This window comes from Seriola aureovittata, chromosome 7, assembly GCF_021018895.1.
Source record: "Seriola aureovittata isolate HTS-2021-v1 ecotype China chromosome 7, ASM2101889v1, whole genome shotgun sequence".
Lineage (NCBI taxonomy): Eukaryota > Metazoa > Chordata > Actinopteri > Carangiformes > Carangidae > Seriola > Seriola aureovittata.
Window position 1 is genome coordinate 504,956 of NC_079370.1, and position 13,224 is coordinate 518,179.

General features: G+C 38.7%; 2 protein-coding genes across 2 annotated transcripts; both read right to left on the bottom strand.

The window, feature by feature from the left end:
- Nucleotides 1-4,112: 4,112 nt before the first annotated feature.
- LOC130172757 (transmembrane protein 176B-like) lies at nt 4,113-9,305 on the bottom strand. Its single transcript, XM_056381665.1, has 7 exons — nt 9,167-9,305; nt 7,669-7,855; nt 7,176-7,295; nt 6,843-6,899; nt 6,315-6,518; nt 5,567-5,689; nt 4,113-4,559 (listed from the first exon to the last, which is right to left on the bottom strand). Exons 2-7 carry the CDS (start codon nt 7,843-7,845, stop codon nt 4,503-4,505), a joined length of 738 nt encoding a protein of 245 aa, XP_056237640.1. The 5' UTR covers nt 7,846-7,855; nt 9,167-9,305; the 3' UTR covers nt 4,113-4,502.
- Nucleotides 9,306-11,467: 2,162 nt separating this feature from the next.
- Nucleotides 11,468-12,946, bottom strand: LOC130172756 (uncharacterized). Its single transcript, XM_056381664.1, has 3 exons — nt 12,840-12,946; nt 12,618-12,691; nt 11,468-12,503 (listed from the first exon to the last, which is right to left on the bottom strand). Exons 2-3 carry the CDS (start codon nt 12,668-12,670, stop codon nt 11,660-11,662), a joined length of 897 nt encoding a protein of 298 aa, XP_056237639.1. The 5' UTR covers nt 12,671-12,691; nt 12,840-12,946; the 3' UTR covers nt 11,468-11,659.
- Between the last annotated feature and the right edge of the window lie 278 nt (nt 12,947-13,224).

The following is a 13,224-nucleotide window of genomic DNA, read 5'->3' on the forward strand; positions in this document are numbered from 1 at the left end:
CGCTCCCCCAGAAACGCAGCTGCTACTACTCTTACCCCTGTTCCAATAACTATTGCTACTACTGCTCATACTATGAATATTCTGAATGAACCACCCAGCTGTTTTCTGACTGTGCAGTCGTGTGTGTGTTGTCCTCTTTCTTCATACCTCTTCCATCCTCATCTCACTGGTCAAAGCCGTGATGCCCAGAATAGCAAAGCGAATATTGGAACACAGCTGAAGGAGAGCGACGGCGATCAGTGTGATATCCATAGATCTTAATAACCTCTGAAGGGGGACAAATTTAAACATTTTAAATTCAATTTTATTCAAAAATATCTCAACTGATTTCTACTTTAGCTATGCCATTCAGTTCACTGTATGGTTGTGTTTCAAGTTTAATTTCAGAGATGTGCTTACCTGGGCAAAGAGCGCCACGTTTCTGCAGTTGTCACCAGAATGATCATCACTCTTGGCGCTCTGATCACACATCCAGAGGAGAGAGGCGTCTCCCAGGTCTATGGCGTACAGCACAATGCCAGTGATGGCAAAGATTGCTGCAGCAATGTTCATGAACACAGTGAAGCCCACCTGAGAGGAAAGAGTCCTGATCTTCAAAGTTCAGTCGCATATTTCCTTTAATTAGTCAGTGGAGTTCAAAGGGTTTTACTTACCAAACATGAAGAAGGGAACTGTCCAGCCAAGATGGAAAAGATTCCACTTATGATGAACTGATGAGAGATTAACACACACTTTATATCAGTGACAGTCAAGCAGAAACTATTAACTAAACTATTACTACTTAGCAGTTACCAGGAAGAGTTATTACAAACTAGTTTTGCTCTCTGGTCTTGGCAACTGATATATATATGTAAAATAACACAGCTAATAAACATGAGACATAACAATAATATGCTGTCATGGTAATTTACCACAGCACCCAGCCAGTAAGCAGCTCCCATGCCGGTCAAATCTCCAGGATGTGTGCTGGTTCGTCCCGGCCCCAGCCCAATGTTGAACAGGCCCACCATGATCTGTATCGTCTGTAAGAGACTCACAGCAATGAAATCCCATTGTCTCATACTGAACATCTTCAACCCACTATCTGCTCTATATAAATACATTTGTTTAAATTTCTCACCCCAAGAGCTGTGGTGACACTAGTCTGCATCGGCTCCCGGTACAAGCAGCACTCCGGACCGCAGCAAAGATCCTTCAGCATCCGACACAGACGTGGAAACATGCTCTCACTGTCAGAACCCTTCAGTCCCACACACACACACACACACACACACACACACACACACACACACACACACACGACAAATAAAATGGAGAATGTACTTCTGGTTCAGTGTTGGGAATGTGTCTCTCCCTACCCAAGTCTGTCCTCTTGAATTATGGTGCTTTTCACTTGAGGTTGAAGCTCTTCAGTCGCTCATATTTTGCCTGTTTGTGTGTGTGTGTGTGTGTGTGTGTGTGTGTGTGTGTGTGTGTGTGTGTGTGTGTGTGTGTGTGTGTGGTGGGTGTTTGTAGAGGAGAATGGGTCAGTGTATGAATGTCTTAAAGTCCCAGCACCTGCCAAAGTAAACAGTCACTGGTATCGATCAACAACTCTATCAAAGCCAAATATACGGATGTATCACAGCCATGGTTTTACCATGAGGCAGCAAGATTATACTTATTGTTCCTTACTTGAAGTTGTTTATTTAGTCAGTCTAAAATATGCTGCAGAGTCTTTAGCTTCCAAAGTAAACATGTGTTTTACTTTTATATTTGAAAAATAAGAGTTACTGAGAAGGTGACACTAGTCTGCATCGGCTCCCGGTACAAGCAGCACTCCGGACCGCAGCAAAGATCCTTCAGCATCCGACACAGACGTGGAAACATGTTCTCACTGTCAGAACCCTTCAGTCCCACACACACACACACACACACACACACACACACACACACACACACACACACACACACACACACACACACACACACACACGAACACACGACAAATAAAATGGAGAATGTACTTCTGGTTCAGTGTTGGGAATGTGTCTCTCCCTACCCAAGTCTGTCCTCTTGAATTATGATGCTTTTCACTTGAGGTTGAAGCTCTTCAGTCGCTCATATTTTGCCTGTTTGTGTGTGTGTGTGTGTGTGTGTGTGTGTGTGTGTGTGTGTGTGTGTGTGTGTGGTGGGTGTTTGTAGAGGAGAATGGGTCAGTGTATGAATGTCTTAAAGTCCCAGCACCTGCCAAAGTAAACAGTCACTGGTATCGATCAACAACTCTATCAAAGCCAAATATACGGATGTATCACAGCCATGGTTTTACCATGAAGCAGCAAGATTATACTTATTGTTCCTTACTTGAAGTTGTTTATTTAGTCAGTCTAAAATATGCTGCAGAGTCTTTAGCTTCCAAAGTAAACGTGTGTTTTTAGTGAGTTACTGAGAAGGTGTCTCTACATCACAGTATTTATTTTAAGTATTTGTCACATTGTTTTAAGATGTACAGTACATTAAACTTTAGCAGTCTATTGTGCTGATTTTTTTGTGAGGACACATAAAAGTATAACTGATATCTGGAGGCAGGGTGGGTTATTTATTTATTTCAATATCTCAGAAAAGGCTGCACTTTCTTCTTTGTTTAAAAGTGTTTTGCATCTAATTCACTTTCTCTTATGTCTCAAAACTCACCTCACTTTCACAGACCATAGAAAGAATATATTTTATTTTGACAAAAAAAATAAAACACCACCAAATGAACACAAGGTTCAGAGCTCACTCAACACGTCGTCTCCTTGTAAAGTTCATGTTCACGTCCATGTGTTCATTTGTGTGGAGAACTCACCTGTTTCTGAGAAGTTGCTGCAACTACCACGATCTGGTCGTTCTGCATTTTGAAGCAATGAAAATGCTGCTTCCTGTTTGACCATTCATTTCTTTCAGAATAAAAGCCCCATTTCATCATAAAGCAAGGTATTGAAATAATATATGAAATAATACAATTCAGAATTGTAGGCAAATGTTTTCTTAGTGTTACAGCAGCATCAAACCTAAAATGAGTTACAAGATTTATATGTGAGAAAGCCCAATATCTCCCTCTGAACTGTAGTTGAAGAACTGCAGTGGAAAGCACAAATGATTGTATAATGTTCATAGTCTTAGTTCATGTGTTTGTCCAGTAAAGTTATAATTTAACATCACTTTGATTCTGTAAGTGGTTTAGAGTCACTGATTTGCACTTGAAACTAACAACAAATCATGCAGATGTGACAAAGGACAGTGAGACAGGTCAACGTCCTCTATATGCTGCTGTCTGTTTCTGTTTGCAGTTTTAATTCCTGCTGAAGAAACTTCTTCCCGACCGCCATGTTATTACAGTATACAGGTCAGACCAGGACTGAGGTGTTCATCTCTGTTAATGCCACTATATAAAAATACTGAACTAAAAGTCCTGCAGTCAAAAACTAACAAGTAGTTGTTGTGCACTTTCCCTGCATTACAGGATCATCAACACGTATCTTAATGTGTGAATAACATTGTTTGTCGTAGTTAATTACTCATAAAGTTTTGGTACATTTTATCTTTGTGTAGTTAAGAATACCTTAATCCATTTTAATTTGAATCAACTAGTTAAAAAAAAAAAGAGGAAAGCAGGCTGCTGCACTACAAAGATGAAGTTGACTTTAGAAGTATTGAAACGTTTGCAATGAAAACAGGTTCAAATATTCTGACTAGAAACCTTTTCTCACCTTTTATTCAAAAAATGTTAAGGACTCAATTCCAGACTAAAATACCTATATAAGGGGGAATCTTTTCCATCTTGGCTGAAGTAGAAATGTAAAAAGGATACAAAAGAATATTTAATAATCACAAGTACTTCAAAACTATACTAAAATTAAGAATGGGTTCATCACCCGGGTTGAAACTACTGAGAAAACAGTGGTTTTACTCATTTGGTCAGAAATTGCATTTGGAAAAAGCGGAATATGAAATTTTGAACTCACACTTCTGCTTCTCTTGATAGTTATTGCTCTTATTTGTACATAACGAGCACTAATGGTTCTCAGTCACACTTTCCGGTTTCGTGTGATGTACATAGCAGAAAAACACACAGCAATTGAACACGTCACTGTCGATAGTTCTGATGCCTTTATTTTTCAACACAGTTTAACACTGTAAAATAAGCGTATGTCTATCAGTGCCACACACACATGCTTGAACCTCCAACAACAAACACATCGAATATAAGGCACATTACTCAAAAGATCGTAATCAACGGGAACAGTTTAAAAAAAGAGAATGAAATGGAAAGCAGCGTTCAAAGTGCAGATTATTAACAACATCTACTCTGAAGTACAAGGGCAAATATTTTGAAGCGACATCCTGAAGTTTGGCAGAGATGGTACCAGCTGAATTAGTGGTAATCATTGACGTACATACAGTCAATGGTATTTTGCTACGGATTACAGTTCCTGGTACCTGATAGTGCTAAGCAGAGATTTCCCCTCAGGCTGTGTGGTTTACTTGGTGGTGACTTCCTCCAGTAGTGGTTTGTAGAGCTCTGGATCAGCAGTGCTCTGAAAGACAAAAACAATATCAGTGAAGCATATAAAGGTGCCGACATTCTCAAATCATAAAGAATAGCACATAATCACATACACTCATGAACTGTACTGCTATACTGTTTCGAGCGGGAATGCACAGGGAAAATAATTATCTTATTGTTTTAAATGTGTATTTATGTCCATACTGACAGATTTATTAGGATTGTACCCACAAATTCTTAAATCAATAGTTTGACGTGTTGTGAAATGAATTTATTCACTTTCTTGCAGAGAGGCGGATGAGAATACAGTGCTGCAGGAAATAGGTCCTAAAACCCAGAATTTAGCTTCATCAGTCCGAACACGAAATCCGATCTACTCACCAGTCCACCTTCGACAGCCTCTTTGTGTTTATACTCAAACTTTTGCAAAGCTGCAGGCTTTTGTAGAAGAGGCAAGAGCTGAATCAAACCGTGAGCTGAGATTTAGTGGTGGTGACGCTGAAGTCATGTGACCGTGATGTAGTTCGTTTATAGCCCAACATTAGCTTTTTACTTCCTTTTCAGTTTCATGATTTAAGATTATCATGCTGAGCAAAATGTTCAAGTATCATAAACAGTTGTTTAGCTTATTTTCTGCAGTAAACCATAAGCCCATGTAAAAATCCATTTGGCTTTTTGCCAAGGGAACCAGGGTGACACTAACATCAGGGATATGAGTACTGCACTAAATATGAAGCTAGAGGACAGCAGGTGATTAGCTTAGCATAAAGCCTTGAAACAGGGACAAATAAATACATTTAAAAAATACACCTACCAGCATTTTTTTCCCCAGAATGTCAAACTATTCTCCAATTGATTTGCACTGTAAATGGCAGCTGAGGTGAAAATACTGCACTGACTCTACGACCAGAGGTTCATAACCTTAAAGCGCTGTTCACGCATAAAGACTCAAGCGTGCAATTAAAAGAAAACGTTCAGTCAAACGTGTCCTGGCTGAACAACAGGTCTAACAATAAGATATGGCTTCGTGTACTCTACCTCGTCCTCTGTCTTCTCCTCGCTCCTCAGAGCCTTGATCCCCATGGTGGCTGAGCTGATGGCGACGCAGAGCTCCAGGGCTGACAAGACAATCAGCACAGCATTGATGCTTCTTAAGAGCATCTGGTGGGACACAAACAAAACCGTGTTACCTTTAACAGCTTTGAACATAATTGTGGATTGTTTTAATTACATTTAATTAAATTGATTTTTTTGTTGCTTTATGCTTTTAAACTTGGCTGTTTCATTTATTTATCCATTCACAGTTTATACATGAAGTCATTCAGTCTATAAAATGTAGTGTAAAGCATATTTTTTGACAAAATGGAACTTGTCAAAAACCTGTATTGTGCAGTCACAATGACCTTTGACATTTGACCACCAAAATATAATCAGTTCATCCTTGAGTCAAAGTGAATGTTTGTATCAAATTTGATAAAATTCACTCAAGGTGTTACTAAGGTATTGTGTTCACAAGAATGAGACGGACAAACGTACATATGGATGGACGGACAAGTTGAAAGTATCGTGCCTCTGGATACGCCAGCGCACCAGCATAAAAATGTTCTATTGATGATTTTATATTTGAGGATCTCAGACAAGATCATTTTTTTCAAAATTGTTTTTAATTATACATTAAAAGTCTGGAGACGGAAACCTTCAAGTCAAAATCTGTTGAATAAAGAAATGCATTATTTATCTAACTGGATTGTATTTTGACTGCTGAAATGACCTTTTACACACTTACCTGACTCAGTGCCAAGGCCTCCATGCATTTTTCCTTCATGACAGACTCCTCAGGAGATAGTGTCACCTGTTGTCTGAAACTGTAGTAATCGTCATGGTCACACATCCACCACAGCCATATGTTTGCCAGATTAATGCTGTAGAGTATGATGGCTGCAATGGCAAAAGCAACCGCTGCCAGATTCAGAATCACACTGACGATGACCTAAAATACAAGACTTGTCAGTTTATGTGCAAAATTAGAACTAAATACAAAACCACACCAGGCAATAAACAGCTGACAGTACATTCAGGGAAGTTCAGAACTGTCCAACAACAAAAGCCATCAGTTGAAAATAAATACTGTAATCATGTGAAAGAATGTGGGTGTGTATATTCTTGAGTGATATCTGCCTTTACATGTAGCAAGTTCAAAATTATCTCATGTTGTTTGTGCTGAAGTAAAAACTAGTAGAAAAACAAGATAACAATAAAATGAAGGAAGTCATTTTAAGATAACATGAGGATGTTATAAAGTTGAACTACTCACCACACATGGACTGGGGTACTTCTCAGACAAAATGCACATGATGCCAAATAACATAAACTACAGAGAAGACAAAAAAAACAAAATCTTTGAACTCCACTCTTCAACACAAAATGAAAATTCATACGTTATTTTGAGCACCAAGTACAACTAGGTAACCCTTACTATAAAATACAAAGCAACAAGCATTTATTAATTAACAAAGCGGCAGTCTGTTAGTGATTTAATATAATAATAATAATAATAATAATAATGATATTATAATACATTTTGGAGGGAATTCCTGTGGGATTTTAGTTATGACACAAAAGAAAAATCCAGCATTATCTTGCTTACCAATGCTCCCATCCAAAAAGGAAACAAGGTTTCATCCATTTGCCACCAAGAGCCACCACGACTGCAGCAGAGAATCGCTCCGAGGCCAATGTTGAGCAACCCAGCCATAATGTGCAGAGCCTGTGGAGGGAGAAGCCCAGTATGAACATCAAACTCCTCTACAGTACAACTCTTGAGACCAGATGATGTTCATGTTCAAAGCAGAACAGGCAGTTTCTGAGCCGTGACAGTGTAATGGAAAAACTCTATAAGATAACTGTAATGTGATTAGGACAACAATGTGCAGCTTTTAGCAGAGAGCAATACAACTTGGTCAACAGATCAACAATGTGTTTTTAGGTGTATTAAACCGCCAGAACATTTTTTTACTCATAGTTCAAAACAGAAGTGCGTGGGGAAAGAAAAGGTGCTAAATAAAAATTGTTGTGTAGCATAGAAAAGATTTAAAGCTTTATTTCACAGAGAACATAAAACATACAAGGTTATAACTCACCCCTAGAACAGACTGAGACATTCTCTGGACCCTCCTAAGGTGCTGAGACACAGTGCAGCACACAGGGTTGTAGCAAAGGGCCTTGAGGATTTGGCACAGTGGAGGGCAAGGACTTTGGGGGTTAGAGGTCAAAGTGAACACAGTGACCCCATCAGCTCTGGTCACGGAGACAGACATCCTGCCGAGACTGAAAGAGACAAGACGCTACATAAACTTACCATAATATACAATGTGAGATTTCCATGTCTTTATTAAGCTGTTTATAAAGCTTTATAAAGATTATAGATCAGCTCTAGCTTCTATATTAATACTGTGAAAGTATCAAAGCCTCAGTCCACAGAGAAATGCACACAGCCTGTTTTCAGAAACTGAGCCTTAAAACCAGCCGTCAGGACTTCTGGAACTTTGTGATGTCACAACAAAGCAGTCACTGCTCTCTGCCAAGCCCCGCCCACCTGGACCCACCATCCAGCCTTGCAGGATTTGGTTTCTCTGAGTGTTCACCTGAAATCTGCTGTATTTCTATTTGATCACTAACAAAACAGTCATCGACCTGTTGTTGCTGGAGCTCCAGAGAGAGGCCTGAGATGTAAAACTACATTGAGATGGTTTTTTATTCTTAAAACCACAAATATATCTTCTTATGGATATCAAAAAATAACTAAATCAAATACAGGTAGTTTACAAGTATAAAATATGGGACCTTTAACGTTTAAGTATGCGTGCTGGTTTCTCTCCTATTCCTGCTGATCCACCATTTCACAAAGACAATTAACTTCTCCACTTTGTTGCTACATGTCCACAGCTGTGTGAGATGGCGGATTTTAGTAATGGAGCTGGGAGTGATTTGCTAGTGAGCTCACTGTCCGATTGGTGCTGATTAACCTGTGTGATCATTTTGAAGGATGGACATTACAGCTTTACACAAGAGGTGTTTCTCTGCTTCACTGATATAAATGGGGTGAACAAAACAGTCACCATGCAATTCAAGAACAGACTACAGCCTCCAAAATGAGCACACTAATGAATTAACAAAACTGAACATCATAACCTTCATGGAGGTATAGGATAATTGCATGACTGTTGTATTTTAAACTGCATTACTTTAAGATAGGTGAGTAAAAAGGTACAACTTGACTGCAAGCGGCATGTAAGTCACGTGTTTATTCGCAGTTTAATTATGAAATAATATCTAACATTGAACCTTCAGCCACAGCTGAATTTCCAGGAAGTTTCAGTCCCATTTCTGTCAACAAATACTGAGGCTCTGCCTAAACGACAGCTCTGGTCGTATTAACTCAACCGGAATCAGATAAATAATCAGATAAACAGTCGAATACATTACTACCAGTGTATATCCAACACCTAGGAGCCTTCACGCTGTGTAACGTTACTCAAGGAAGTTGTTAACAAGATGGATGAGCACCTACGTAGCAATATAGGCCATGCCTTCATTCTGCTAAATCCCGATAAAAACAGACATAACCACAAGACTTACTTGTTTCTGTTTGATGACTGAAGAGAGCAACACCGTCACGCTCCGCCTGAGAATCTGCTTTTCCTTTTGTTGCGCAGTTAGTATTTCGGGGGGGCAGAGGAGCTGCTGCCAGCCTGTTACCAGAAGGACCTCCCCGGATCTGGAAGTAATAAAAAACCTTAACCCTGTGCTGATCATTCACATAAACACAAATAAATGTGAACACTCCTCAGTAATTAGATGCTGTACAACCAGAGAAAAGACGGCATATTCCTCCAGTATAATCCCATCAGCCAAAGAAACATTTGCACTAGCTCCCTACTGAAAATTAGAACCAGTGTTCTGATTTTTTTATTCATGTTCATTTACTGTTTAATAATATTTTCAGTAAATTCTATCTCACCACGTGATAACCCTAAATGCAGTGTCCAGGCCTTCCCCACACTGCCAGTTTGATACTTCATGTACAGACATACTTCATCCCTTTTATTTGAATTTATTGATTATAATTTATTGATATTTTGGGGCTAAAACAGTAACATGCAGTTACATTTGCAACAGATGAACTTGTCATGAACAGTGAAACTTCTTACTTTTACAATGCCTTCCGCTGGGGAAGAGGAATTAGGTGTAAACTCTGACAGCCTGAGATATCCATGTTCTCTTAATGCCAAACACTGTTTCATACATTCGACATTAGTCCAAAAACAAACATACTTAATAGGAACATAAAATCTTTATGCTACTAGGAGTATCTGAGAATATCTCTCATTTTCAGACTGTGGACAAAGTATAACAAACTATATTTAAGTGACATTGTTACTAAATTAGCTCAAACATATTGTAGGTATATCTTCACTGCAGTTTAATGCATCTAGTCATCAATGCCAGCAGGATACATACACAATAACTGATTGTTGACGGACAAGTTTATGTTATTAGATTATTTGGAAATTGTCTTCAAATGGTTTCAAATTGTATTTACACAGACACATTGAAGGCAGCACTATTATATGACAAACACAAAGGCACCTAAATGCATCATAACTGAACAGAACTTTGTGCCACAAACTTTTATGATAGTTTGATTTAAACCTTTAAGCTAATTCACAGGACTCAGACTCATGATCGCTAGAACACAGCATTTCTTGGATCTGGATCATCAAAGCTCTGAGGAGAAAAACACAAACATGTACACAATAAAGCTTACACAAACATCTGGACACTCAGGAAATGCTGTCACATTTGGGAAACTCTCAGAGTGAATCACACATATAAGACAGAATTACCAAACTTCCAGCAGTGGTATAAAAACATACAGATGTCCTGCACTGCAGAGGACAGAAGGGGCAGAGAAACAATCCAGTGTAACTCAATACAAGCCCTGAAATAAATGGTACAGTTGTGAAGCTTCTAAGCTATCTGTGTTATGTCAGGCTGGACAACAATTTTTACATGTTGAGCTTCAGTTTAAACTGTGTGTGAATTTATATACAGTATATATATTTATATTATCAATGTAAGTTTTTATGGCTGAAAGACCTACAGCGCTAGCAGATTAACAGCATAACAACTTTTTATGTAATGATCAAAACATTAAGAACATTCCTGGACCACCTTTCTACTCTAAACTCATCTGCTGCAATATTTTTAAAAATGTATTACGATATGAGAGAATATGTTTTTATTATATTTACACAGTGATGAAAAGAAACTAATTACAGTCATCCAAGTACTGTACTTACAGTTTTGGGATACTTGTACTTTACTTGAGTATTTACATGTCATACTATTACATACTACGATTTCAATACATTTCAGAGAGAAATATTGTACTTTTTACTCCGTTACATTAATTTGACAACTATAGTTACTAGTTACTTTAAAATTATGACTATATGCACAAAACGTATAATGTGATCATTAATAAATTTTTGTGGATTATATCTAACAGTATATAAAGTAATTCAAATAAACCTCAACTATAGCTACATTAAAATGCTCCTTGTTTATGCAACAATAATAATAATCCAAAAATGTAATGAGGTATATAATAACGCTGACAGCAGCAACTCAGCTGCATAAAAAGTTATTTTACTTGTTGGGAACACCTTTGTGCTTTTACTTGAGTAAAGTTTGGTTTGAATGTTGTACTTTTACTTACTTGTGGAGGATTTTAACAGTTTTTCATTGCTACTTTTACTTACTAACCCTAAGACTTATTCCAGGACTGTATTTACAAAGAGCAAATTCAGGCAGCATGAAATGACATGCAAAGTAACTGAGATGCAAAATCACTGAGCAACAAAGATTTCAGATCAATGAAGAGGCAATGAAATAGAATTTATTTCTGTCATGATTATGGTCAGAAAATGTCAGTGGCATACTGCTTCCAAAATCACACAGTTTGAGACTGAATTTAAAATGACAAAGTAGAATACCAGTTTTGGATTACAATACATTTCTGCTTAATACAAGTGTGTATGAGGTGAAAGTAATGTATCAACCTCACCTCTACCACCAGTTTAAGTTGATAACAGTTTGGATAAGGTCAATGCCAGGAAAGTCCATGGCAATGACGCCAAAGCATGGTCTGGGCTGATTGGGGTAAAACTGTCTAAGGTATCCATTGAGCCATGGGTTGACTTTCTCAGCCACTCTTTTTGGAGTCAGAAACATTCCCCAGAAAGTACCAAAGCCAGTGCCGCTAGTGTAAGTCAACATAGCATTATCCCCTCCACAGGCTTCAGTGGCTTGTTCCAGCTGTTTGATTATTCTGTTGTCTTTATCTTTAACATTGCTAACCTTGTTGGTCTTACCTTCCGTATCTATGAGGGGAATTCCTAGTGTGAAGGTGCTCTTCTGCAAAAAGACTATTTTCCCCCTGACTTGACCCATATTTGGCATCCCAGAGGCCACCCACACATGTTGGTCATTGCCAATCAGATTTTGCACCATTTGATTTACTTTGTTCTTCTCAAAAGACTGTGGCTGCACTCTAATGAGCACAGCTTCCGTCTTGAACTCTGACAGGAAGGCTTTAACTGTGTCTAAGACCTCCCTTAGAGTGCTACGCTGGTACATCACCCCATGCATAACGTAGAGGGTGTCAGACAGTCCCAACACTTTGAGATCCAGAAAACGAATGCCAACCCTCAGCTGATCCCTCAGGGACAAAGCCTGGCATTCGACCTCTGGGCCTCCGTAGCGGGCCATGCTGTCATGGGTGCCAGGGATGGTGACGAGAGATAGGGTGCGGAAATCCTGAATGCCCGCCATCCATGGAATATTGTAGGACCCAGGGAGTACAAGGTTTCCGTTGTCATTGAAGAAAACGTCTTTGCCATGACATAGAAAGCTGATGATTTAGAAGAAGAGTTTGGATGTTATAATTACTACAGTGCCACCAAACTGCAGCCTAAAAACAATCCATCCTCATATCTTACTTGCAAAAAGTTCATATCATACTTACATGACAGACAGCCAAATATGGTGGAAAAGCAGACACCCGTGACCAGCCTTCATTCTTGCAGAAATATGAGAAATCTAGCCAAGGATGTGTAGAAGAAACATTATGCAGGTATCACATCAAAATCACTCATTTCAAATAAAAGACAAGCATTGATAAATACTAATTAAATATCCAAGGCAACCATACACCTGGATGGTTTTAATTAACAATTTTCTACCATACCTTAGAGCCAGGAGGATTTCACAGCACACCGCTGCAATGGTCAGAAAGTCGACAGCACAGCAAAAAATCCATATCTTATATTGCTTAGTTATCTGAAAGTTTCTAGGCGTGGATTGATGTAGAAACAATCAGACAACTTTGTACAGATTGGTGTGTTTGTTTGCAGAGTGTTTGAGAAGGTGGGTCCCTTTACTGGAGAAAGAATTGGGTCAGATTAGATTTGATTTCTAACAGGAATTATCTCAAATACATGCAGCTAGGATGACTAAGCAGTGCCGTGAAAGCAGAGGGAGCAAAACATGTAGTGGTGTAAAACAAGAAAGTATATAAGTACAATTTGGGGTAATTTGGGGTTTAGTATTTTATGCCATTTATGCATTTCAGA

What these genes read in the sequence shown, in the direction of transcription:
- LOC130172757 (XM_056381665.1), bottom strand. Translation starts at nt 7,845, where the DNA reads ATGTCTGTCTCCGTGACCAGAGCTGATGGGGTCACTGTGTTCACTTTG. An exon ending in AGTACCCCAGTCCATGTGTG is followed by an intron (nt 6,519 to 6,842) that starts GTGAGTAGTTCA and finishes CTTGTATTTTAG; the next exon opens with GTCATCGTCAGTGTGATTCT. An exon ending in AGGAGAAGACAGAGGACGAG is followed by an intron (nt 4,560 to 5,566) that starts GTAGAGTACACG and finishes TTTGTCTTTCAG; the next exon opens with AGCACTGCTGATCCAGAGCT.
- LOC130172756 (XM_056381664.1), bottom strand. Translation starts at nt 12,670, where the DNA reads ATGAAGGCTGGTCACGGGTGTCTGCTTTTCCACCATATTTGGCTGTCT. An exon ending in CATATTTGGCTGTCTGTCAT is followed by an intron (nt 12,504 to 12,617) that starts GTAAGTATGATA and finishes CTAAATCATCAG; the next exon opens with CTTTCTATGTCATGGCAAAG.